The sequence below is a fragment of the Formica exsecta genome, unplaced genomic scaffold, assembly GCF_003651465.1.
Source record: "Formica exsecta isolate Colony F162 unplaced genomic scaffold, ASM365146v1 scaffold90, whole genome shotgun sequence".
In the NCBI taxonomy this organism is placed as follows: Eukaryota; Metazoa; Arthropoda; class Insecta; order Hymenoptera; family Formicidae; genus Formica; species Formica exsecta.
In genome coordinates this window covers 866,031-881,074 of record NW_021853667.1, presented here as the reverse complement: position 1 = coordinate 881,074, position 15,044 = coordinate 866,031, and the positions used below count along the sequence as shown (strand labels likewise).

The window sequence follows — 15,044 nt, the reverse complement described above, 5'->3', positions numbered from 1 at the left end:
AAATAAAAAAAAAAAAAAAAAAATATTTATTTCGAGCGGAGATTTAAAAAATGCAATTTTGTTTTGCTGACATCGATTTCAATTAGGATTCAATTAATAGATCAGCGGCGTTAAAAGCGCCTTTCGCTTCTCGCAATTTCCCCCCGGAAAAAAGAACGCCGGGATCTATAACAACCGCGTTTTTTTTTTCTGCGCGTGTTTACGCCGGAAGCGAGTTACGATGGGAGAAAAATAAACAAAATATAAAAATAATAATAAAAATTTAAATATGCGCGCGCGCGTAACCGATAGGGGATGGGAATCAGGGGATGGGAGGAGAGTTCATGGGAAGCGAAACACGTGCAAGCGCATTAAGAAGATCAGCAATATAAATGCACAGAATATAGAGAACGGTATTTGTACGATAACGCGGACAAATGTATGTTTTATTCTCGCACGTCATGCTCTGATGCAATTCAAATTGCCGTGTGTATCCTGCTGTCATCCTACTCTCTCTCTTTCTCTCTTTTTTTCTTTCTTCCCCCCTCGTGTCGAACGAGAGTATAGCAACTGTGAATGACGGGCTCGAAGATAATTTCATTTTTTGTTCGCGAACGGGATGCGAGCTCAACATGTACATGTTTTGCGCGGTTTTTTTGCATTTTAATGAGAAGGATGATCGCGGAAATATCCATTTTTTTTTCGTCCGATAATTAATCCGCAAGTATCAATAATACATAATATACATTAATAATACATTTATTATAATAATGTTTAATAACAACCGTAATAAAACATGTATACATAATAATCATATGTATATATTGAATTTGAATATGATATAGTACATTGAATATGAATTGATAATTAATAACAGCAGCATGCTAATCAATTGCGATGCAATTGCATGTTATTAATGGTTTTATGTCGTACATTATTAATTACTTGATAATAAATAATTCTTAGACGCACATTACATATTAATTAAGCCGCGAAGGAAGATAAGAGATAAACAATCGTTTGCATATAGTAGTGAGATTTTATCAACTATACTTTAAACTTTGTGATTATAATATATTCATAACACTAGTTTACAAATTTCACATCTTTTTTAGTGCCAGAAATGGGAAAGACATTTTTTAACATATTTTGGGGCGCTGAATCCAAATCCGCAAGACAAAATGGCCTATCAGGTCAGGTTTTTGAGAAAAACGGAGTTGAAATCCACAAAAAACGCGTTTTTTACTATTTTTGGAAATTCATAGCAGACGAACCCGATGCGCAAGATACTTCAGACAGGGCTCAAACGAAAGCTTGAACATTGTACTTTAATATAAAAATATCGAATCTTTTACCGCAGGTACAATTGAACCTCAGGCGCGTTTTGTTTTTAAGGATAATCACATTGTGTCAAGTAGAACGATTGTCCCATACAATCCGATTGCAGATTTGATATTTTTATATTAAAGTACAATGTTCAAACTTTCATTTGAATCCTGTCTGAAGTCTCTTGCACATCGGGTTTGTCTTTACGAATTTTCGAAGATGGCAAAAAAACGTTCTTTGAGGATTTCAACCTCGTTTTTCTCGAAAACCTGACTGATAGAAATTTTTTGATGACAGATTCATGTTGAGCGTTTAAAATTACTCTAGAAACAGTGTTCAAATGCTCTGACACAAAATCTTGTAAACTAATATAATTAATAACTCCAACGGTTAATATATCGCCCAACTGGAAAATGTAGAAAACAGATCAAATCGAAAATTAAATCTGCCACACATTAATTGAATTAAAAATAATAACAAGAATTAGGCATCTTCCGTCGCGTTACGAGTGACGTTGCATAAGTTCTGAGAGCGCTTAATGCTTCGCAGAGTTCCTCCGTTGTTGTTTCACGCTGCTAGTAGTTCTGAGCTGCGTAGTTTCAGCCGGTCTGTACCACGCACAATCGGATACTGTATAGTGTTATGCGAGCTGCGCGTTCCGTCGACGGCTAGAAGGATCCAAAGTCAAACACGGACATTAAGCAAAGATCTGCGCCGAGCTCGGTGGCTCGGTTGAATTAACAATAAGCAAGCAGCGCCTGGGGGACACTTGTCTATGTTTGACTTTGCGAGCTACAAAAGTATACCTTACTTTACGAGACGTTCATTAAAACCTTGCAATTTGCATTCGCGCACATCTCGCTCTTTGACGTGCTCTCGAGCGTTCTTTTTTTCCGCTTTACGGACCCGAAGCTCCGCGCGCGAAACGTGGAACATGTCTCCAAGTAACCACTAAAGCAAACGTTTTCCAAAGGGAAACATATATGAAGTGTTTATTCAGTAAGAGCGCTGTCCTGAAAACTTCGCTGGAGGTAACGTAGCGCAATATTTTTATAAGTGGAATTTTATTAAAATTTGTGAAAAGATGCGTAAAATTACGACAATGAAAACTTCATCCGTGTTTGATAAACAGAATTATAATATAGACACATTTTAAAAAAATTGCAGCATTTATGTTTGCAATATAAATATTATTATTACGTACATACGTTCATTATTAATTTAATTCTGCCACGATAAATTGAATTGTAAATCTCGATATAAAACAATGACAACAGTTAACACGTTGTTACTTTTTTTACTTGCAGTTAAAAAAATTTAATAGTAATGTAATTGATATATGTGAAATATCTAAATAATGGGGGTGATTATATATGAAAAATATCTCTGTAAATTTATATTTTATAATGTCGATATATTGTTCGTATATTTTTATTATTATAATCAGCGTACGTATTTATTTCGATACGACATTTTGATGTTTCACTTGAAGAAGCTTCAATTGCCATTTGAGATGTAATCAACATAAACGTCAGCGACAATATCGCACGTGCCACCGCGTTTATAGAGTCAGCACGATATTTGTAACGACGAATCGATGTTCCGGTATAGCGACGGCGACCTCATAAAATTTCGCTATCGCAATCCGGGACGTCGCTTCGAAATCCTTCGATAGTATTTGACGTTCGTAAAAAGACGCACACAGGACGAAATTTTGCCACATTCCTCTACAGGCCTGCTTTTAATATACTTATTTCTTTTATTTTAATATCTTAATAAATTTCACGCAATTAATTTAAAAACGAGATTATAAGCGAGAATCTGCCGATAATTGAAGCTAAAGCATATTCTCATTAGATGATATTTTTATTTAACGTGAATTATTATTTTATTTCAAATTGAGAGCATATTTATTCTAATAATTAATTATTTCATCAAACTTATATTTCATCTCTCGAAAAAATCTTACATAATACTTTACTACAATCCAAAAGATGAAAGAAAGAATTTTAACAAGTTATTAAATAGCAAAAAAATTTGAATTTTCTTTCTGCAAATTTCTGTTAATTATACCTATTCTCCCATAGTATATCATAGCATACTACATCATAGCATACTACATTGCTTACATAATTATAATACGAAGGGTTGTTAAGTGTTTGTAATAATCAATATTGAACGCAATTGTGAAATTGAGTTTTTTAATTTTGAATATTTCTATAACTAAGCCGCGAAATATATATTCTCTAGCTGTAAAAAGTATCGACGCACAAGGAAGAAATCCACGCGACTGTAAAAGGTTTTTACGGCGTGATAAAAATGTAACATCGCCGATGCACCGAAAAGCGGCGGCTTTTGTCACGTATAGCCGAGGTGAAACGGGATGCGCTTTACATGCCGGAAATCCTCTTCGTTGTAGAGACTCAATAAAAACGCGGATGAAATCCGGTTTTAAAAATCTACGCGAATAAATCTCGGAAACGGAAGAGATGCCACTTTTTTTTATCTTCGTGTAATAAAATGATAACATTGCAAATTCGCAGGAAATTGCATTCGGTGATAAATAGGAAACGTTGAGAATAATTCGATATTGAGAGAGATCTACTTCGGCGAGCCATAAATTCAAGACAATCTGAAATTTCTCATAATGATAGAACAGAGATCAACCAAAACACGCAACATCCACTATAATAAAAAAAAAAGGATAATATAACTTTTGAGNTTCTGTTCCTTTTTTTATATTATTTAATAATAAGATATAAAAATATATAATTTTTTTCTCGCGCGAATATATTATTTTTTTATTACTGATAGACTTTTTTTATGGGCGCACGGATTATTTTTTTGCTATCCTTTTTTCACGTGTTCTTTGCATGATTTGTGCGAGAAAATTCCCCGATGCGGCTTATCAAAGGTTCCGTGGAAATGCATACCCGTTTTGACATGTATTACGTATTAGGATTGCACATGTTCTGTATGCTACGACATGCGCTATATATGATGCATCGGAGGTGCTCTCGTCGCAGTTTCCTCGTCACGAAGTTAAGTGGTTTCAGCACGTTGAGCTTGACTGCAAAGATTTCAGCGCCGTGGTCTATAATGGTTTAGAACAATGAGAGGAATATGTACGGAATTTAATGGAGATTTAGGAAGCTGATAAACTGCTTTTCAGAAGAATACGAAAAGTGTCATTCAAAAGACACGATAGCCTATTTAATCAGAACGATATTCTAAGAATCGTTTATAAAGTCCTTTCTTTTTATCATAAAAGAAATATATAATAAAAATAATATGTGAAAAGATTGCAGTGAGAAATTTGTCGGTTTTCTCTCCAGAAATATAAAGAGAAATTTTATTAATATCAATGATATATTAATTAAAGAATAACGAAAAAAAGCAAATAACAACAGAAAAATACAAAAATATTAATATGTAGTATATCTTGATTTCAGATTATATATTTCTCAGCAAATATATGTATATCTGTCTTAATTTGATAACAGTATTTCAGGATAACTTTTGGAGATTTCATTGTTTGCAATTTATATTACAATGTTTGTACGCGAGTTGCATTAGCACATGTAGGTACGCTATCGCGAATACGGTTTAATACATTCAGTGTCATCTGGTAATCGCAAGATGAAACTGCAGCCTGTTTATCGGCTGGAAATATTTGCAATATATGTAATCTTCTGAAACAAATCGCATCGTAAAATATATTTTTTATTTCTGCAAGAAATTGAATATTTCTAATTACATTATAGATTTACCGTTTTCGTCAAATAAATATTTTATTTTATTCTTACGTTGCTTATTTCATATCTCGAGATATTCTTTCTCGGGAAGGTATTCTTGCGGAATAAAAATATATCGTGTGTACTATAATAATTATAATATTTATTATCACAAACTATGAGTTAAATCGTACACAATAATGTAAGAAAAGCCGTTCACAATAATTTGACAATAATTCACTCCAGTTCGTCATCCGTTCGTCGTTACAATGAAACGCATTGATCGCAAGCCTCAACCTCGACAATAAGTCGATGTAGATCGACTATTTTATTTAACGGAATACGAACTTTTTACAATTGCGTTTCCCCCTCGAATTTCACAATCAAAACCGAGACGAATCTTTTGGGAATCGGGACACGTGATCAGCAACGTTTCTCTTGTCGCGATTTACAATGAGATTTTCCCTTCTCAGATTCTCTCTTCGTTGCTTATTTATTATTATACACGATATATCGAACGAAAATTTTTACGAAGAAGGCACCCTTTGACAGTGTGAATTATACACTTAAAATTAGATAAAAATTATATTGCTTCGTAGAACTACTATATACACTCATGATCTATAATAATATTTTAGATGCTATATAAAATCTTTATATCTCGTGTGCTATTCAGCTTCTTCATCCTTTAATTTTCTTTACCATTTCACGCGTATTATAAAGTGCACTCGTGTGTGATCTCTTTCAAAAAATCATCTCTTCGTAAAATATATTTTCATATACATATATAAAGAATTATATATATATATTTATATGTATATGATTGTGTATGTAATATAAATTGCGATGATGAAATTACAGTTTGTATATGACCCCGCAGTCCGTTTTCGAAATTATAAATATACTTTGGAATGTGTAGCGAAAATGATGCGAGTAATTTTAGGACGAATTTTCGATCAATTTAAATTCTAAACAATATCGAAATATATTTTTTTTTTTTTTGTCGACTACTCGAGGAGCTCACCAAACTGTAGTTTCAGCATGCTAGATCGGAACGTCCGAAATCTTTGAAATTTTTTTTTTCTTTTTCCTTTTCTTTTTTTATACGTTTTTCTCTTCGCCATGCGGACGTTACGTATACAAAACAATTATATTGCAATTTGTCTAACGATAAAAAAAGAAAAACGGATTCTTGAACAATAACAAGGTGTACCACGTGCTGCTAAGAATTACATAAATGCTCGACGGGCAAGTGATCTCAGAAGTCATCCGTGCCTCGATATTATACGATCATCTTCATATAACGTGGGAAACCGTCGCAAGCGGTTTCCTCTCGACATCGGCCTCTATCTCTGCAGCTTGGGTTATCGATAGTGTTTTAAGAAACGTCACAATTTTCACAATATATCCTGAAAACACCTCCATTTGATACGATCGCGGAGCAATCTCTCGGGTATTAATTCGCGTGAATTTATGTCACATTAAATCGTTCGAGCTTCGCAAACTCGTCTAACAATAAGTAAAATACATTTCATAAACGTCGGATTTTTTCGGCGAAATAACTTTTTCCTTAATTAGTTTTAATTATTCTCGATCGCCGTATGATATATTTTCATATATTTATAAAATAAGTAAAAAATATATCACGATTCTTATATGTAAGTCAATTTCCAGAGAAGAGAGGATAAAATAGACATTCTCTTGTTGGCTCGAATCGATTCCGCGTCGACGTATCGCAATGTAACGTCGTAAATGAAATGGAAATGATTGTCCATATTTATGCGATTGAGTGCAAAATCTGACAAAAGCTCAGCGCGTCGTCGCGAGTAGACGTTTTATATTTATTGCGCAGACTCGGTACGCTGTACAGTTAATAGGAAGTTTGGTCCGACAGTTTCGCAATTGACTGTGACTTGATCTCCGTCGACACCTCATCACATATGAATGGTCGCGGCCGTATAACGGGCTTCTCCTCTTCGCCAGCTCCATTGGCTTGGACGATACTGAAAGTCCCATGATAAATGAAATCAGTCATCAAGCGAGAAATAATTAATACGTCCGCAAATCTATAAGATTTTAAAGCAAGAAGATATCGGAGATCGAAAGATTCAATAAGAGAGATAAGACAAGAAATAATATTCAATCCTTGATAGAATCGATAGAAAGCAAATAAGTAATCAATGTTGCATTATATCAGTAATCAAGTTCAATGCAAGCAATCGATTAATAATGAAGAAACACAATAACCATGTGAAAGATCGATAAGATCACTTGCATAACACTATCATGTATTTATAATAATGTAATTTATATTCTTCTTACCCTAATCAGCATCTGTCCCGATGCGCTGTGAGGGTTGCGATAGGCGTATGCACCCCAAGCCGCGAGACCCGCCACTAAAGCGACGATGGTGAGAATGCCGATTACTCCCGAAACGCCCATATTCATATTGTTCGGAGCTGAAAAGTAAACGGAGCAGACCATTTCAATTATAATAAATTTAATTAGCGTTATAATAAATTTAATTTGCGTTATATTTAAAATAATATATTATATATATACAGAAAATTATTTGTTTCATTTTTTGCGTTTTTCTTCAAAACGAAGCAAAAACGAGCAAATCTCTAAAGGACTTTTTGTCTTAGTTTATCGGTCCCCTACACGCTCCTAAAGTTTTGACATTTAAATTGGGGACACCCTGTATATTAGAACAAATATATACATCGATTATTTCATCTACGATTAATGATCGAATGACATTGTTGAATCTATCGAGTTAAAAGGTCGCGAAAATTAATGATGTCGCACTATTTTGTCAAATTGATGGACATATCGCGACGAGCGATAAACGAGTAGTGGCTTACTGGTACTCTCTAAGGGACTGGTACCGGGTCTTTCCTGCTTGGCGCTCATCTCGTTGGCGGTGATCGACTTCTCGGGATGCACGTGACCGTCGTGATCGTATTCGTCGCCCCTGTAGGTCGTGATCTGTGCCGGGCAGTTGTTCGCCTCCTTGATATTACGCACGTCGCAGCCCTTGAGCAACCACTCCTGCCGCTGTCGGGACGTGCCGGTGCTACATTTTTTCAGCTCCGGGCACCACTTGCAGTCGAATTCGGGCACCTTCGTCAGGCAGTCCCAGCAGTTGTCGAAGTTAAGGCACGTGGGCAAAGCTTTCAGGTAGATGACCGTGCAGCTCTTTATGTCCTGCCGGTTAAAGTTGACGCGGTGGTACTCGTAGATGGTCTTCCGGCGCACAACTGAAAAGCGAGATCGGTGATTCGAATTATCGGGCTGTGTAATTTTAGATATCTTTAGGTCTCTTTAGGTAAAAATAAAACTAGATGCTCCGAATAAAAAACATATATGTATATATATAGTTTGTGTGGATGTGTCTCTATATCTTATTTAGAGAATTTATATGAATTCTTTAAATGTATAAAAGCTCGAATAAAATTTGAAATATCGATATCTGCAAATATTTATACCGGATGGTGCATATTTTCCGCGTGATAACTCTGTTTACATCATATTTTGCGGCTTTATTTGCGTTGTAGCATTTTTTATTCCGAAGGTAGATTTGTAATCATAGACAGATGTAAGTTACGTTAATAATTTTAGATTGTTTCCAGGAGATTCGATGCTTAGATAAATTAACTATAATTATCATTTATCTCTCTTTCTCTTTTTCTGTCGCTGATCTATCTGTGCATGGAAATTTTTCTACGTTTGATGTTTAATAGCAATGATGCAAATGTTATTACGCGCCGCGTAAATAATCGTGATGTCGTTATGTGAACATCCGTCTATAAACGATAGAAAAACGAAGAACTCACAGAACACGGTTCGGTCCATGATGTAGGCGTCGCTGAGGCCGACCTTGACGGGATGCAGCGTGTCCTCGATGTCCTCGATCACCAGCGGTATCACCGAGTAGACGAACACGATGTCGCCGTTCTGATGCAAGGTCACCTGGAAAGTAAACGGGCCGGCCTTTGGGTGGTCCTGCAGTATCACCTTCTCCCATTCGACCGTAAACGCCGTGCCTGTTGCGTGTGAATTCAAAAGAAAATATAATATCTCGTCGCTGCGGATCTCTCGCGAGCATTTTGCGCCGTATCTTTGCCACCAGTTGCTTAGCGCATAATTACGATCGGTAAATTGTCCCGCTGGTTTATCTCGCGAAACAATCGGCTCGGTGAGGCAGAACGAGAAAATCGGCTTAGAAGAATTCGATGAATTTTTTTCGATTTGTTAAAACGAAAGAACAGCGGAGTAAATCTTTTCTTAAATAAGAATCGACATAAATATTTCGAGAAACATGCAAATTGCAGAGGCTCTCGTTTTTTATAACAAGATTTCTGCAATTTTTGAAAAAGCGCGAGCTGATATATATTAAACTATTGCAAGAGAAAACGCGCGAAAGCGAATGGGTTATAGCCATTGGCTTTGATCGATAGCGATTGACTATAGATAGCTTTCGTTCAAAGAAGAAAAAAATGTAAAAACGAACGTCCTTCGAATGCTGTTTGTCGGAGAATCCGATGACTCACCGTTGTCAGCATACTTGACGCAGCTCTCGTTCGACAGACGGGTATCGAAATTCGCCATGAGCGGTGCGATATACTGGGTGGCCGCTAGCCAGCTATGCACGTAGTCGCCGGTGTACAGAAAACCGCCGGTGGCGATGGTAATGTTGCGGACGTTGTATCCGTAGAAAGGGAAATCGAACTTCAGCTTAACGGTCTGCAACGAATCGCGTGAAATTTATCTATAGTAGATTTATCCTTAGAAGAATCGATCGATTTAGTTTTTTACATATTTTGGTAGATTTCTCGTATAAATAACAATTACTTTATTAAGAAATAATCTCTCACCGCGGCGCGTCGATGGCTCTGGCTGAGCAGATGATTAACCCTGAGATCCGGATGATTGTCCATGTCGACCCAGTATTTCTTGCATATCTCGGCGTCGACGATAAAAGTGCTGTTGTAATACTGATGCGTGTCGTAGACCGTCTTGGTGATGTTGTTTTGCGTGAGTGTGGTGTTGGTCACGTCGGAGAATTTGCTGATGGAGATATCACCGATGTCGTCGGACTTTTCGGCGTCCTCGGTGCCGCTCGTCGCCGCGTTCGCGTCCTTCGCCAATTCCGTCTCCTTCGTTTGGTTGTTGCTCTTGTTGCTACTGTCCACTGACGGCAGCTCCTTGGAGACGGTGATGTTTCGCATCGACAACGTGCGATTCGTCCAGTCGTTTAACGTCGCCTGCGATTATCAAGGAAAGGACGGGGTCACAAATCATTTAAATTTTATCCAGACTTTTTTTTACTAGAAGTCACATAACTAAAAAATGCATTTTTTTTTTCTTTTGGTTTCATAAACTTTAAGAGCGACTTTTTTGTGTGAATTGAGATCATTTAATTTTCGAAATAACCCTCTCGCTATTTATCAATAAATCAATCCATCATTGCACTTACCGTATCATCGGCTTTCACCGATTGTGTCACCTTCTTCTTGGGGTTGGTGAAGTTAGTGGAAGGGATCTTGATGCCTTCGGCGTCCTTGACTGATTGGACCTGAATGACTGGAGTGGAAGTGGCCTCAGTGGTTCTGAATTGGACAGTGGCTTCACTGGAGTAACCCGAGATATACTTTACGTCATATGTCGGTCGTGGGTTGGTCGTGTTTGTCGCCAGCTGCGGTGGCTGCTGCGGCTGTTGTTGCGGCTGCGGCGATGCTTGATCCTTGGGCGGCTCGTCCTTCTGCTCGTTCGTCACCACCAACTCGGACGTCGCCCGGCGTATTCTTCCTCCCGGCACATTCTTGTCGCCGATCAATATGAGTTTCCAAGTATCATAATGGAACGGTGATAAACTACGCTTGCTCTTGCATCCAGCGTAATTATAATAAGAATCATCTGGAATAAAAAGAAGATGGTTCTTATCGTGATTTCGAGATCTTGAAATATTTTTTAACGCCGGATAATATCGCATAAAATGAAGAGAGATTGAAATAAAAAAGACGATATCGAGGAATTTAATTCAGATTCTGCAAAGAAATATCTTAAAGATTATTTATCGATATATTACAAAGGAAAAAATTTCAGAGTCCTTGTATTTAAACATCCACTAAAGTGAGTGATTAATTTTTTTAAGAAAAATCCAGAAAAAAATTAATTGATAAATTATTGTTAATCAATCTTAATGCGCGTTTTTTTTTTATTTTTTGTATCAATCGATCTTATGGAAAGATACGTGCGATATCCGCGCGAAAAATCATCTTGATCCGTCCTTGAGCTCGCGTTGCACTTACGATTTTATGCGACTGATTATTGAATAATGACTCGAGCCAATCTATGGCACACATCGATAACTGCATGACGTGCGTGCATTGTCTCAGCTTGCCGATGTGATTCTCTTTGAGGGGATCGGGTGTCCATTTAATCGATACGTCTACGTCAAGCCTGTCGACGGTGTTCGAAATCAGTACGGATGAAGCGCGGATTAACCTCGATTTCTACGCTCGCGATAACTGCGACGAGGATAATGGACAGTTTGACGGCAAAAGTGACACAGGGGAAAAAATTTTCGCAATCGGTAATCCATATTAGATTCGTTGTCAGTATCTTATTTTTAAAGAAATTAATATATTCTATGTATCTCCTAGTCATAATTTATCGGCACAATTTACTTACCCTACAAATCTTAAATTGCTTTTCTACAAAGATATAAATATAAATCGATGTATTGATTTTTAATTTTGACAGATTAGCATTATGGTAATTAATTTAAAAATAATGGCTACATACAAAAATATATATATATATATAATTTGTTAATAAATTATGGTAATTAATTCCGCGATATAAAAGGATAATATATATTTAGAATCGACGGTAGCGAGAAACGGGAAGTCAGATTGCACGATCGGCCGGATAGAGCAATAATTGACATATCGAAGCAAACGCGTAAGCTTGACGTCACAACGTAACGCACAAACCGGAATCAATCGACCAAACGGGAAATTTATATCCTTTCGATGATTATATGCGTCTCTAACTTTGCTAATGACTAAGTTTTACTCGTAGAAATATATTTAGATTGTGCGCCTTAATCTTGTTTTCACGCAAAACTTCGCATCGGATTTGATCGGGTAATCGTGACTCAATGCAATCGCGACAATTGCTATTTCAAAATAATCGTTCCAATTGTATAATCATTATCTCAGCTACGTAACTGGATTGTGATTTTACGATTACACGAAACTCTCGCGGCCGACTTGGATTTAATATTTCACGCTGCTGATTGTCATTGTCAGTTATAATATAAATATGATATATAACAAAGTATATATATATATATGCGTCCGAGGAAAAATATTCCCGACTAAATTGGATTGAATAGAAGCAAAACGAAGTTGACGAGCGAGCGCACAAAACAGCTGTGCCTCCCACAGTTATTACTTTAATGTTGTTTACTGCAATTGGGAGACTGCAGGTCGCGAGGAAATTGTCAAATATGCTAAAAGAGAAGAGGAAGAAAGAGAGAGAGAAAGAGAGAGAAACTATTGCGACATGCACCCGAAATATTTGACTTGTTCCAATGTCAAATTTCGCGAATAACGTGTGTTTTCGACACCGATAATATAAAGTAAAATTGTAAATGTTAAAATTACAATAACACCATCAGTAATCATATGTTACTGTCACAACGCAGTCAAATCGTGTCACATTTAAAAAATGGACGATACAGCTGAAGAAGAAATTCTTGTAAATCGATCCGAGAACAAAAATTTTTTGCTACTAGCCATTTTTTGAAAAAAACGAAATAAAAATTAAATTATTGTGATAAGGTGCACGTTCGATCATTTGAAGTCGCGATATTAACGTGTCTCACGTGATACGCGCATAATCAATATCCGTACGATAGATTGACATTTATATATCTGATAGATCCGCGTGTTTTAAAGTGCAATGTTATACGCTGTTGATCGAAACGCAAGCCGGTTAGCCAGGAACGATGCGAAGAACGCGTTGGCGTCCCGACGCCTCCGCATGTACGCGTGATATATTTAGACGGCGTGAGTAAAAAGATGCTCCGACATCGCCGTTTTTACGCCATAAATTAAGCATGGCTAAGAATAAATTATACACTTGTCGAAAAAATTCTCTCTCTCTCTCTCTCTCCCTCTAGCAATGTCAAAATGAAAAGCTTAAATAAGATTACCGTAAAAAAAAACTTGGACCATTTTAAAATTTCTTCAAAATTAATTAATATAGAGAAAATCTAGGCATAAATAATTTAATCGAAAACTTTTTTTTTATTATTAATTTGAGACAAGATTAAACAGCCAACATTTTTTAGCGATAACAGCCATGATGACGCGATTAAAATGATGACAATTATTTTTATTGATTGTATATTTATATCTCTGCTACCATTAACCTGATTACTCCAATTCTCATATAAAAATAACTTCGTATTTTCATACGCGTATCATTAAATTGTCCCGATTTCGAATCTTTCGAAGAAACATTTCTCTGTCACATTCCGTCTCGCGAAATGGAAAATAACCGTGGTATTTTACCACGTAACCTTGTAGCATCATTAGCGTGGAATTCTCAATAAATAAGGAAAAGAAAATATCTACCATTCGTGCATATAGATTAACATTTATTATTTTATGTTATCCTGTGTAAAGACGTGAATGAGAAATAAGAATTAATTAAAGAGAGATTAAATTTAAAAAATGAGTTTTATTGGAAGAATTTATGCTTGGCATCAATTTTTGCGTACGGAAAATAAACAAGAATTTCTAGGCAAGCGTGGAAAATTCACGGTTTACGTATGGATGGGTTAATAGTTTGAAAAATAGCTGTCATTAACTATAAGACACGGTGAGCGATTTTTTTTTTTCGCGAGATTGCTTGACGGAATTTTCAATGAATTGCAGATCAAACGAATCGTTGAATATGAAATTTGGCTTCCATTAGATCGAAAGCAGACGCGTATATGATAAAAATAACCGTTCTCCGAAGAGGCCGTTTGCACTTTATCGGGCATGCACGCGCGCCCAATATGTCCTCGTCCTAAATCTTTTTAAGGAGATTCGGCCATTGTGCACGCGCGATCGACGGCAAGTCCTTGAGTTTGTTCGCGACGATGGATCGACTTTGATGGGATCGCGAATAAATTATCCGATATCTACGAATCATTAATTATCTCAAGGAATCAATCGAATGTATAAGAGAATAGAAAGAAATTTCGGATAATTATTCTCTCGAGAGAGAAAACGCGATAGAGATGTAAACTAATTTTTTCTTTTACGTTAAAGAATTTTCTGTCTGAAATTTTCCTTCAATTTTTGCACAAACATATATGTGAATAATTGAAAATTCCCACACAATCATATGATATATTGCGTGACGTTGTGATGTCATTCAAATGTTTACCTTTGTATGCATTAATAATTTTCCGCGACACACTTTATTAGCCGACCGTAATTGGATGCGCGTGAAAGGTTTTCCGTGTAATTTGATAATAGGGTGCGCTCATTAGTTCCATTATACGCTTTTTCCGTTTCCTTTCTATTATTTTTTACCGCGATATCAAGACGGAAACGGCACGATGGTCAATGTCAATGCTACGCTCGCTGCTATCAGATTCACCCACATTTCGAGAATGTTATTTCGGTTTCGAATGAAATACACCGCAAAATACGCGACCGCGAATGTTTTTACGATTGAGGAAAGAAAGAAGATGAATGGAAAAAGGAAAAATCAAAATATCTCTTGAGATATTCCAATATCGATGACGAAGTGTGTTTTCATCAAATCCATAATAAAATGGCATTTCAACCGATGACTCCATCGAGGTTTGCGTCATCTTTTAATTTATTGCAAAAAAAACCGCGGTTCGAATGTCAGATATCGAGAGGCGCCATAAGAAAAATGAGAGTGCGCAAACAGACGAATCGTTTTCCAATCTTTCGGGTCACGCTCTTC

The 15,044-nt window shown here is 36.5% G+C and overlaps 1 protein-coding gene across 2 annotated transcripts in view; it reads right to left on the bottom strand.

Moving 5' to 3' along the window:
- Nucleotides 1-5,182: 5,182 nt before the first annotated feature.
- Nucleotides 5,183-15,044, bottom strand: part of LOC115245029 (plexin domain-containing protein 2) — a 33,524-nt gene continuing 23,662 nt past the window's right edge. Inside the window, exons 2-8 of one of the 2 annotated variants that reach the window (XM_029823091.1) lie at nucleotides 10,519-10,958; nucleotides 9,917-10,306; nucleotides 9,593-9,785; nucleotides 8,876-9,085; nucleotides 7,904-8,299; nucleotides 7,362-7,498; nucleotides 5,183-7,042 (exon numbers count right to left, since the gene is read on the bottom strand). In XM_029823091.1, coding sequence (XP_029678951.1) covers nucleotides 6,974-7,042; nucleotides 7,362-7,498; nucleotides 7,904-8,299; nucleotides 8,876-9,085; nucleotides 9,593-9,785; nucleotides 9,917-10,306; nucleotides 10,519-10,958 — 1,835 coding nt within the window. In that variant the 3' untranslated portion in view covers nucleotides 5,183-6,973. The remainder of the gene's footprint in view (nucleotides 7,043-7,361; nucleotides 7,499-7,903; nucleotides 8,300-8,875; nucleotides 9,086-9,592; nucleotides 9,786-9,916; nucleotides 10,307-10,518; nucleotides 10,959-15,044) is intronic. The other variant, XM_029823092.1, reaches the window with a different exon arrangement.